The sequence below is a fragment of the Miniopterus schreibersii genome (genome assembly GCF_964146895.1).
Source record: "Miniopterus schreibersii genome assembly, chromosome: 7".
Classification (NCBI taxonomy): Eukaryota; Metazoa; Chordata; class Mammalia; order Chiroptera; family Miniopteridae; genus Miniopterus; species Miniopterus schreibersii.
The window spans coordinates 44,743,189-44,756,263 of record NC_138108.1 but is presented as its reverse complement, the minus strand read 5'-3'; the positions used below and the strand labels follow the sequence as shown (position 1 = coordinate 44,756,263).

At 42.1% G+C, this 13,075-nt stretch overlaps 1 protein-coding gene across 3 annotated transcripts in view; it reads right to left on the bottom strand.

Annotated features, from left to right (window-relative positions):
* The window catches only part of STK39 (serine/threonine kinase 39), a 247,466-nt gene that overhangs the window by 94,679 nt on the left and 139,712 nt on the right, over positions 1 to 13,075 (bottom strand). For all 3 annotated transcript variants that reach the window (XM_081142428.1, XM_081142429.1, XM_081142430.1), the window contains 2 exons: positions 4,520 to 4,642; positions 4,391 to 4,420 (listed from right to left, as the gene is read on the bottom strand). In XM_081142428.1, the coding sequence (XP_080998554.1) occupies positions 4,391 to 4,420; positions 4,520 to 4,642 (153 nt within the window). The remainder of the gene's footprint in view (positions 1 to 4,390; positions 4,421 to 4,519; positions 4,643 to 13,075) is intronic.

Genomic DNA, 13,075 nt, shown 5'->3' with positions numbered 1-13,075 from the left:
TGGATGTCTGCAGTTTGCTTTGAAATGCATCACAGAATGAAGACAGACTGATGGACGAATAGATACATGTGCATGTGACAAAGCAAAGGTAGTAATGGTAGGATCCAGGTGACAGATATGTGGATGTTCACTGTTAACATGCTTTCAATGACCCTATACTTTTGAAAATTTTCATACTAAATTGTTGGGGGGAAATGACTACATTAGAACAAAAGACCTGTGTTCATTCACCAGCCAGAGGGCCTGGGCCTGCACCAAATGATTTCTTGTACAGAATCTTTCAGGCCGAGTCCATAGTCTTAATTAAGGTTTGAGATACAACCAAAAGATACATCAGCACTTCCAGAATATCCTACCTTTAGTTAAAGAACCACTGTAATCTGAAAAACCCTAATGGCATTTACTAGAGGTGACAACTTCTCTTTCCTGAGGAGCCCCCTTATTCCTGGGCGATCGGCAGGATGGAAAGACAGGTGACTAGGTGGGGGCTGGAACCCCATGCACTCCGTAACCTCACTCGCTGTGCAGATGTAACCACACATGTAAAGACGGGACCAGCCTCAGGCTCCAGCTGGTTTACAAGCAATGCGGGTAATCCCTCTGAAAATGTGCAGAGATGCACAGGAGTGGTGGATAGGGAGGTTCCCCATACAAAACACAACAAACTGTAGTCCCCAAACTTCACCATTATAAACTCCATTCTATCTGTTTAGGGCATGCCTTTGGGGCACACATTTTTACATGTAAACACGTACAAGAAAGCTAACACATTAAGCAGCTGCCATTCATCAACAGTATAAAATAAATTTCTCTATTGGAGTTTTTACGCTGTTAAACAGTTTGCTTATAGGAACATTTGAGAGAATGGTGTTTTGATAGGAGGGGGAAAGAAAAAAATAATAGATTAATATTGGACATCACCCTGGAAACAGGTGTGAAAAAGGGAAGATCCTGGAATGGAGAGAAGAAAGGGACAGGGTCTGCTTTCCAATTTTTCATAGAACTCTACCTAACCTTCTGGTTTTCTATTTTTAAAGTTACTGTGGCTAAATGCAATCTGTTATCCTGGAGCAGATCAGAGAAAGGACGTTAGTGTGCAAACTAGTGAAATACGAATAGTCTGCGGGTTAGTTGATGGAGATGTAGCCCTGTTGGTTTCCTAGTCATGACAAACATACCAGGATTACATGATAAATTAATGCCATGGAGGAACCTGGGTGAGAAATGTATGGAAACTCTGGACCACACCTGTGCTACTTTTCCATAAATCTAAGATTATTCCAAAGTAAGAGATTTCAAGAAATATAGAAGATTTCTGATCACAAATCTAAGTTTTATCACAACTAGTCGGAAAGCCAGTCACTTGCAATGAGAATACCATTTAAAAAGTGGTATCATAAAAATATCGAGCTAAAGCCATCTGTGATTTCAAAGGCTAAATATAATAAATTCAGAGAGAGAAATCAAATCTTTCCCTCCATCTACAAATATATATATATGTATATATATATAAACAGGTATGAGAGCTAACAGGCACTTGAAAAACACAATGTCATCAGAAAAAAAATTTTAAAAACTAGAGGCAGTTTTGATAATCATCAGGCATGTTACTCAATGGAGTAATATAAGCAATAAATTTAGCTTTCACATTGTGACTAACCTCTAGTAAGATGAACTCAACCTAAATCCACATTTTCTCTCAGAATAAAATGTAAGAGTTGAGAAACAGAACATTTACACAATTAACTTAGCCTAGACACTGTAACAAAAGTCTTTAATATGCCTCTTGTGCACACTTATCACTGGTGTCTTTTGTGTGTCCAAATTTCCTCTTCTTATAAGGACATCAGTCAGATTAGATTTGGGCCCACTGAGCACTCACAGAGGAAATATCTTCAAGGACACAGTGAGAAGACAGCTATCTGCAAGTCAAGCAGAGAGGCCTCAGAAGAAACCATACCTGCCAACACCTTGATCTTGGACTTCTAGTCTCCAGAGTTGTGAAAAAAAATTGTTGAGGCCCCAATATACATACATACACACACACACACACACACACACACACACATATGTATCTCTTGTGGGCCTTATAGGACTTCAATCAACAAACCTTCCCACCTGGCTTCATTACACTTGATTAAATAAGGCCAACTTTTTCAAGAGATTTCTGAAACATCAACATTTTCTTTCCTTCTTTTTTTTTTTGAAATTCCTGATAGATTTAAAACAAATCTTCAGGAATTTTGAGCACACAATTCCTAAATTCCAGTCTGGACTTTTGGATTCAGAGGGATTGGTGGGTTTTTCCTATTCACTGGTCCTTGATTCTAGCTATGCATCAGAATCGTGTGAGCACCTTTTCAAAAATCAGAGTTGTCTGGCCCAGCCGGGCATGGCTCAACAGTTAAGAATAGATTCCGCAGGTCCCGAGACTGAGGTTCAATTCCGGGTCAGGGCACATGCACGGTTTACAGGCTCAATCCCCAGTAGAGGGCCTGCAGGAGGCAGCCGATCAATGACTCTCTCATCATTGATGTTTCAATCTCTCTCTCCTCCTCTCCCATTCTCTCTCTGAAATCAATAAAGCTATTTAAAAAAAAAAAAATCAGAGTTGCCTGGACATCACCCCAAACCACCAAATCATAATCTCAGGGCTGGGCCTAGGCATCCACATTTTTAAAGCTTTCAGTTTTTCTGATGTGGAACCTGGGTTGCAAACCATTTGCTTTCATGCCACCTAATGGAGGGGCTGCCATAAAAAGAATGCTTCTTTCATAGAAGCCTTGCAGATGTCTTCCTCGGTTAAATGAAACCAAAACAAACTGTGAATTTAAATACAAAGTCAATTTCACTTTCATACAGGAAATTCAGGCATAAAACAAAATGAGTCTAGATACAGTTAAGTGCCTAAGACTGTCAAACCCCACTCAGGAAGGTGAACAGCAATACTTGATCAACTGAGAACATGCTATACGTTACTCTCTCCTGTCTATGCAGAAAATATTCTTGCCAGAAAGATACAGGAAGTATTCAGTGAATATTACCCAATGAAGATATCCCTCAGTGAACCAAGATCGAATGCTTTTTGGGTCTATGGTGCCACTTGAATGATGTTTGTTCTATGTCTTAGTAGAACTGACAATTTTAGCTAGAGATACTCTAAGAAATAGATGAAAAACCTCAACGCTCAACTTTACTCTGGAGAAAATTGCAAAGTGGGCAAGAAGGCAGAGTTCACGATACCTGGTTAAGATCATTCTAAATGCCCAGCACGTCTGTGTAGTCAACGTGTCCTACTATGGACACCAACGTGTCACCATCGTTACTAACTCATGGGATAACTCTCTTGACCAAAGCTTATATTTCATGTATAAAATGGAAAGATAAATTCGTAAGATAGGAGGAAATAGGATCTGAAAGAGAGTCACCTATAGGAGGCAGGCAGACTGAAAAATCCTTTGACAAGGCCTATTGATGTGGCATGAGGGTGAGGCGAAAACAGAGGAAGGGGACAGTAACGGGGGAAGGCAGGGCTTGTAGCCTGATGCTCTTTTCTTAGAAGGTCCGGCTGGCTACTGCCACCTAAAGCGGAATAAGATTTACTCCATTTAACCAACAGAAAATGTCCGCTAATTTTAAAAAGCTGGGATGGATTCACTTATAACCCAAAGTCTTCGGTCTCCTTAATGAGACTTTATCAAGGCACACATTAATTACTAGGTCTGTAAAATATTTGGAGCTATTTAAATATGCTCAAATTTCCTCTAGGAGAAACAGCAAGTCCTCTGCACTACAGTCATCATTAGCCATTAGGAATTATTAGGATAATTAACCAGATGGAGGAAGTAAAGTTAATCAAAAGATGACCAGGTCTCAAAGGGAAGCTGATAGAAGAGTGTTCCTCACCTACTCAGTTACCCAGGAGATGCTAACCATATCAATATCTTCCTTTATCGAAAAGTATAAATCGAAAAGAAATTTTCCCCGTATGCCTACTATGTTTTCTAAATGACAGTAATACCAAGAGTTAGGATTAACTGTGTTACAAGACCATACTAAGGACTCCACTGAGTGCTTCATGTAGGTGATTTCATCAGTCCTCAGGGTAACCTTATAAAAGCATAGTGATCATCCCCATTTGACAGGGGGGGGAAACTGAGACTGAGGGCGTAAAGTAATCTGCCCCAATTTACATAGGACAGAAGTAACTCAGAATCGGGACGTGCAGAGCCTGTGTTCATTTTCTTTTTTTCTACTACTGCATAAGAACAGTATTTTTTCAATCTCTTCCTCAAATGGGTCAAACTTTGATACTGCAGAGGGGGGAGAGAAACTGAATTGGAAAAAAAAAAAAAAAAAAATTAAAAATCAATAAAGAACCACCACTCACCTCTGGATTCTCTTCCTTTACTCTTCGTGACTGTAAAAGAAATTATGTATCCATTAATACACACACATACAAAAAAAACACAAAAATGAAATTTACACAGGTAAGCTAATCATCATCAGTGCCATTTACCTTTTCTTGAGAAAAAGCTGCTTTCCCTTCTTCACTTTTTTCATCCATCTCGTCGTCACTCCACTCCCAGTCACCGTCTTCGGTTTTGTGAAGGTGACCGCTTGATCCAGGAACTCGTCTTACCTGAATATGAAAAAAAACACACCAATTCTTCATGGGTCGAATGTGAACAGTGCTCCCTGGCGCTGCTGCCCGGGTGACACAGCATACATCTACCCTGCAAATAACCTAAGTGGCTATGAACTCAGGGATCACTAGCAGCTAATACCCAGACACACTACACACCTCCAGACACCCACACGCATCCTCCAAAGATACTGTGTTCTTGACATGCTTGACTGTGAACGTGAAGAGCAAAATATTTTGGAAGAATATCACATGCATCGCCCACTGAGGATCAGGTTCATTTTTAGCTTTTGCTTCAGTTAACACTTTATTAATTACTACACATAAACGGCCACATGGTGGGCTTCTCAATCGCCTAGGGAAAGGCACGCAAGCAGCAGACTGCTGACAGGGAAGGCAGGGGCCGAGGAGGCCTAATGAAGCTACTAGTCCAGAGGCATCAGCGACCTAAAACCAAAGTCAGGAAAGCAAATACCCTTCTGTTGCCACCTTGCTCTTTCTCAGGCCTGGCACCGTGCTTGTTTTCCCAGGATTCTGCTCAACCTACTTGAGCAAAACAGCATCTGGCTATTCTTAACACACCTTGCAGCACACTTTGAGGCGTGCGGGACTGCTAGGAACACGGCAAAATAAGCAGCCATGCCAGATAATCTAAAGAGATTATAATCAGCCTTCTGTAATTATTTCAATTTGTGTGGGGTTTTTTGTGTGTTTTTTTTTAACTAGGGAAGAGATGTAATCCATGGGACATGCTTTCCAAATGTCTCTGTAGTTGAAAAAGCAAAACTTTTTAAAAGGATAGGATGACTGAGAATGATGAGCTTCTGACCAAAGTCATTTGCCTTAAAAGAAAAAGAAAAAAAAAAAGGACTGAGATGTAATTAAACAAAGCAATGTAGCACATGAACATGATGTGACCATAACAGCCAGTGATCCACAGGCTCAGAGAAACTTCAAGTGGAAAGAGACCTTGGAGACTGTCTGGTCCAACCCCTCATTTTACAGATGAGAAGACAAAGGCCCAGAAAGTGGCCCAAGACCACAGCTACAAGGGCAAAATGAAGGCAAGAAAAAAGCCTTCAGACTCCCATTCAAATGTAAGAGTCTTCTTATGCCATTGAATGGTAACTGTGAAAAAGAAGTTGTCTAAAAATGTCCTGTGAAGATTTTGAAAGACTATGAATGTGAAGAAAGGCTATGTTCCATAACAGAAACTTCTGAGTTAAATCATAGGAGCTTCACGAATCCCGAGGGAAGCACCAGAACTCATATGTAAAGTAAGCAGTTACACACATCCGATCCATGTGATGTCACAAACAACGAAGGCTCAGGGCTAGGTCTGATTTTAAGGCACTGCCATGTAGAAAGTAAGCTTGACCATTTATCTAGAAAGATCTGAGGTCCAACACAGAAAGTTTAAAAAAAGAAGAAAGTTGAAAAGCAAGTAAAAAGTTCTTACTCATAATTGCAAACAGTTATGCTCAATTTAAAAAGAAAAAAAAAACTTTTTCTCCACCTCTGCCCCCTAAATTTTTTTAACTAATTCTCATTCGAAACACTTACCACTTAGTAAAACCCCTTCTGCGCCTGGCGTCAGCTATTTTTTCCACTTGCATTCTGAGTCACTGAAAAGACCTATTCTAATGATAGTGATTTTAATGGTGCCTATAGACGCTGGCAAAGTACGGCAGAAAAAGTGCTGAAATGCACTTCAGTATTTTCAGAACAGATTGTTCATTTTAAAGCTACAAAGAAATGGAGAGGAGAAGAGAAAATAATTTTCTGTTGACATATACAATAAAATTAGTAATTTTCTTAACAACATTAATCATAAGAGCAACATAGAAGAAAATCTGTTAATGACTACATTAAAAGAAAGAATTTAAAGCCACACCTATCACAAAAGGAATTAACTGAACAGTGAGAAAGCAAATAAAATTACGTTTTGGAAACAGAACAAAGCTACTTTTACTGAAATTGTAAACCCAAGTATGGTTAATGAATTAGTATTCTTTAAGTACTCATCTAAAAGATTATACCAAGGAAATCTAGCTCTTTCTGACTCAAAGATAGTGCAGCCGCAACACCCTAGAATCTAGTTTATGCTCCTTTTTCTCTCACGCTGTTTATAAGATCTCTCAGTTTTATTTCTACGAGCAGGATCCAACTACAGACTATAAAATGCCCATCTTCTATGTCTATGTTATTTTAGAGCCCTGGCTGTCTCCCTCTTGGTTTTATTTGCTGGAAGAGAAAAAGATAAAGCAAAATGTCCAGGATTATAAGGCTCACACACTGAAAGAAAGGGTGGAATGGACCTTTAAAAGTATAAATAATGGTTGACAAATAAATGTAGAAGACAAAAAAAAAATTTTTTAAATCTACTTAGCATAAAATGTTGGCATAACAATGGCGAGAACAAGAACACAAGTGTGGTTGCTGCACGATTTGAAAGCCAGGCGTGGCCGTGTATTCATGTGACACTGACCTCTACTGAAGAGACCAGAGAGCAAGTTTACAAAGTTACATCCTTGCGGGGCGTGTGCAGGGTGGGCAGAAAACAAGGTCTACCTTTTAGAGCCAAGGCAACTAGGGTTCACCCAGTTTAACACCTGGGGTTCTTATTTAGGAACCGAAGACTATTCTACGGAGTGAAAACTTCAAAACAAGACGCAAAGGCTGGTGCCCTCCCCGTCCCTACACTAAGGGGAGCGGAGGTTTTCGCCTCAGAACTCTGGGTCATTGTTACATCGCGCCTTAGCCTAGTAAATGATTTACTCACTTAGCAAAGCCAAGAAAGCGGTGGTAGAGTGAAATTTTTTCTCTCTTGCGAGTTTAAAAATATAATCCAATGATTTTGAGAGAAACGAGCTCAATTTAAGTGATCGCTAGAGATATTCACAAACCCACAAACTCCTCAGGTCACAGCTGGCAACGGTGAGGTTTGAAAAGTTGAACCTGCAGTAACATTTATTCCCAACACCGGGAATAAAATACAGCTGAGCGGTTCTATTTATATCCGAAAAGGAAAGTAATATTTTCTTTCCTTCCTCGAAGCAGCATCTTTATGAAAATCCACTAAAGAAATGAAGTCCTTCCTGACTCTCCCAAGAGGAGGTCAGGCTCCGACAGACAGGGCCTGCGGTTCCGACCAGTCTTCCCCAGTGGGGCCCCTCTGAACAGGAGCTTCCTATGAGTATCGGGACCAGGGTCGCTAGGCACGGTCTCAGGTCGCCACCTGCCCCGACCCCAGACCAGGAAGAACGCGAAGGAGAAGGTGGGAGAGCCCGCGATGAACTACCATACAGGGTGTTAAGTGCTAGAAATGGAAGCGTGTTTTCCTGACACACCCTAAACAAGGGATAAAGGTGATTTCTTTGTTGTTGTTGCTCGTTTAAAGATTTTACTGCCGATCCCAGGAAGTAAAAAAACAAAGACATACTGACCACGATTTAGTAGCATCTGTCCAACAGCACATGCCCACCTCCACCCCCCGCCCCTTCCAAGGCAGCCGCCAGCAGCCTCCGCTGCCTCATTAACTTCTCCCTGGAGGTGGGATTTCAGCATCTCCTTGGAATGACTGTCCCCTCACTGGGAACCCTGCACCCCGCTTCCCCGCTGGCTGGACAGACCGCGTGCAGGACTGCAGCGTGTGCCCGAGGGACCCGGGAAGCCCACCCCCACCTCATGTCTGCCCACCGAGGGAGGGCTGGGCATGGCAGGAAACAACGCCCAGTAACTTTTCTCCTATCAGGTGTTCTACTGACCGCAAGTACAAAACATGTTTCTAATCAATTGCCATTTTAATGTCCTTGAGGCACTACCAAGCAAACAAAGTTTCCTAAATCATCAAAAACTGAGAAATAAAAATAGACCCAGTGAGCCTTCAGCAGTAAACATTTTGCTGTCCCGTATCTTACCCTCTGACACTGCTCCGGTGACTGACCATCACCTCTGGCACCCCCATGGTCACCAAATCTGGCACCTCCGTCCCATACCTACTGCCCAGCCTCACCGTGCTCTTCACCGCCCCCACCCCTCCCCGACCTCTTCTGTCCCTGCTGTCTTCAACCCCCTCATATAAGGTCTGGAGCTCACAGCTGACTCTCCTGATGCGGCACTTAATAGGACACCCCATGCCCTGTGCCCTCACTGTTCAATCTACCCCTGGGAGGAAAGCCGGGGCGCGGCCCAGACATCCCTTCTGCATTCCTGAACCAGCGGAGACAGCCACGCCGCCTGGTGCCATTCCAGATGACCACCGGCCACTCCTAGCTGGGGCATTAGTACTGCTACAACCCTGCCACCCCAAGGGTGGTTCCTGGACCACCAGCAACAGCATCAGCTGGGAGCTTGTTAGAAATGCCGACTCGTGAGCCCCACCCACGCCAGACCCACTAAATCCCCAGGTGACTCATATTCTTATGCAGGTGTGAGCAGCACTGTGCTAGACAACACTTTCGCTCATTGTTAGCCCATTTCTCTCCCCAGCCCCAAATACCAGCAGTTGTCAATACAACGATAATTAACCACACCCTGAGCACTTTAAATATATTGGCTAATTTAATCTTCTCAGTAGCCCTGTGAGCTGACAATCATTTTATTACCCCATTTTTCAGAGGGAAAACTGAGGCGTGCCCCACACTGGCTCAAGCTCATACAGCTGGGAGAGACTGCTAGGAGTCTGACCCCAACTCTCCATGGCCAGCCTCTGCCTGTTACTCACGGGAGAGCCAGCCCCAATCGCGCCGAATAACTTCACATGGTACCCTGAGAGCAGCAACTTGCCTTCTGTGCCTGATAAGCTTCCTCACGCTCTCCACGCTCTTAGCCTCTTTCCCTCCCGTGAGGAAACTGGATTCCTTTTCCTTTAAAGACCAGTGACTCCAGCTGTGCTCACTTATCTACTCGTTTATTCCTTCAAGACACTGCCAACCAGGCCCTGGCTCCTCTACATCCGTCCTAACATAATCACGTTTAATTCTCTTATACCTCTATGCGCAAGGGGGTGGGGCTGGGGAGTGGGCTATGCTTCTTCCTTAGCAGTCACTCTGTCACTTCCCTTTCGCTGTCAACATTTCTCTAACGCGCGTCCCTAACTGCTGCCCTCACTTCCTCAGTGCACCCTCACCCTCATACCAAACGTTACCTGTCCCCCTTAGGCCGCCAAAACTTCATCTGCCCATCTCTCTCTCTCTCTCTCTCTCTCATTCCCCAGGATTTAACGACTTCACAGCTGTGCAGGTGAGTGCTCCTCTCTGCTGCCACAGTGCTGAACCCCACGGCTGAACCCCATTCTCTTACTCCATGCTCTCTCCAAACCTGTGTCCATACGCTTCCCCTTCCACCTCTCCCTCCTAGTGCCCTTTCCTTCTCAGTCTTCACAAACACGGCTGCTCTCAGGCCACTGCACGCTCTTAGCTCACTAGGCACTACCTCCCCCAGTGAACACACACTCTCCAGGCCCTCTCCTCTCTCATTTAAGCTGATGACTTTAGAAACTTCATCTTTTTGTCTTGTTTTCCGAAGGCTCTTTTGGATATGGACGCCTGGCCGGTTTCTAGCTCCCCATCTCGAAGCCCTTTGTTAAGGCTCCCCGCCCAGCCTCATTCCGACTCTTCTCCAGGGTTGTCTATCTTAACACCTCCGTGCTGGAGCTGGCTCACACTGGCTCAGGAGAGCCCGTTAGAATTTCAGTTTGTCAGACAGCTGACTTCACGTTAGTTGCTTAAAATTGGCCAGAATAGCCCTAGCCGGTTTGGCTCAGTGGTTAGAGCATCAGCCCACAGAATGAAGGGTCCTGGGTTCAATTCCAGCCAAAGACACATACCTCACCTGCAGGCTCTGGCCCCCAGGGTCGAGTATAGGGGCAACCAATCGATGTGTCTCTCTCACATCGATGTTTCTCTCTTTCCCTCCCACTCTCTCTGAAAAGCAATGGAAAAAAAATCCTTGGGTGAGGATTTAAAAATAATAATAATAAATAAATAAAATTGGCCAGAGTAGGAATACTAACACAATGGAAATGAGAAAATGCTGCACCTCCCCATGCTGCCAGAGAGCCAGTTTTTAATGTTCACCAGCACACCATTGATGATAATACTCAGCTCATGGAAACATTGTAAAATCTGACAAACACATTTAACATGAAGTTAGTAGTTATTCCAGGAAATAACTACTTTACAATGGCAAATATCTCAATTTTATTGTAGAAGCCTCTCAACTGTCACCTTTAAAAGATGACACACTAATTGATTTTTATGTATCAAACACATACCAATATAAGTGCGGGGGGGGGGAAGGACTATATTAATATTACTCAAATTGATACACAGGGCTTGTGATAACCTTTTTTATAAAAACATCATGAAGAAACACAGTGCTACATATTTTTGATGAAAGTGAAAAGGGTGTCCTCTGAAAAACTGTGTTAAGATGATGCAAAAATTGGCTCTATGATGACTGATGCCAATACTGCAAGTCAAGAGCCTAAATAATATTGCTTCATACAAAGAAAGAAAGAAAAACTAATGCATTTCTAAATAAAAATGTTTTGTATGTATATGCTATTTAATAGTTATATATAATTATACTAATAAATTCTTGTAAGTAGATATTTTATTGCATCTATGTGCCCAAGTGTTCATATGTTCAAATTGACGAGAAAACTTTTTTCCAATCTTTAGATTTGGAAAGGAAAGTATCACATTATTTTTAAATTTCCTTTATAATTAGGAATGCAAGATAAATTTTTGCAAACAGGATAAAAAATGTTGCACCTGATAATTTTTCGCAAAATGGAAATATACACCTTTGGCAATTAAAGCATGAAATTAGGCTCTCAAACTTCCTCTAAATATTAATACAATAACAGGTTGATGATAAACATAAATATCATTGAAAAATTATTCATTATGTTTACAACAATTTGGAACCTTGATTAATGAATAGAATATTTGGGAGAAGTAAAATGTAAAAGATGGAGAACTACTGGTCTAGTTGACATTGCTGTTTGTACCTTTTAATCCCAGTAGTACAGAATATATATTATATGTGTGCGTGTGCGTGTGTGTATACACAGACACGCACATACACATATATTTTACATTTTGTAGAAATTGTCTTCATGTAGCATTCACCAGATATTGGCTTAACAAGGCACATAGTTCCTAGAAATTGTTTTAATTACAAAGCATTTAAAATTAAATTCTATTTTGGGTTAAAAAAAAAAAAATACCTCCCAAATTTTCCAACCTGTCATCCTGGCAAAGGGCATAGTCCTATAAAGTCCTTAACATAACACCTGGCACATAATAAACACTAAGACATGACAGGTGCTATTATCATAATACAGTTCATCTTTCTCACAACCCAAATCTATCAAATGTTATATTCAGCAAATTTTACCTCCTCAGCTCCCATCGTGATAGGTCACATCCCCTTCAATGCTGATCTCCTGTCTCTCTTATTCAAACAAACTGCTAGTCAATCTTCTGACCTCTAATCCCTTGCCTACTTTACCCTTCACACTGTGGCTAGTCACAGATTAGCACTCTCTAAAAAAACCAACAAGAGTTCACTACTGCCTACAAAATGAGTCCAGCTCCTTAATATTCAAGTCTCCCTGAGGGGAGACCCTAGTTCCAAATTACCTTTTCAAGACTTATTTCCCACCAAATCCCTTTGGATATCCCACCATCCAGTGGTGTACAAATTACATACTTCCACGACTCCACCTTTTTACATATGTTACATACATACCTTGGTCTGATCTGCCCTTCCACATCTGCTTTTACCGCTTTTCTTCCCATAGAAGAGGCTGTTGCCATTCTCCCAATGTCGTTATATCATTCTACTCTGTATTACAGTTAGCAAAGGACATACTGATCTGTCACCTCCTTCAGGGAAGAGCTCTAGCCTTAGCCTTTTTAAAGAACCAATCGCCTATTTATTCATTCAGTCAACAAAGTTTCATTTAATACCTACCTTGGTGACAAGTTCTAGAGAAAAGGCAAATGAAATAAAAGCCTACCTCTTGGAATAGGTCATAATCCAGAGAAGTGAAGAGACATTTATGCTAATGATTTCAATAAAATGTGAATGCTACAAGAAAGACACAAATGCTGTGAGATGGCAGGACACTTGTCCGTCTGTGGAGGACAGCATGGAGGCTGGCTGTTGGTGGACAGGAAGAGCTCAGCAGGTGGAGAAAGCGGAGAAGTTTTCCACCCTGAGAAAAGGTAAGAACTTACTGGGTTCTGCTGACTCATGGAACTAGCTGGGATACAAGGTACTGGGGTCTAGGGGTTGAGTTAAGGAAACACAACAGAATGAGGCTGGAGAAGCTGTGTGAAGAACCTGTACAATAAGAATGGCACATTCAGCCCTGGCTGGTGTGGCTCAGACGTTTGGAGCGTCACCCTGTGCACT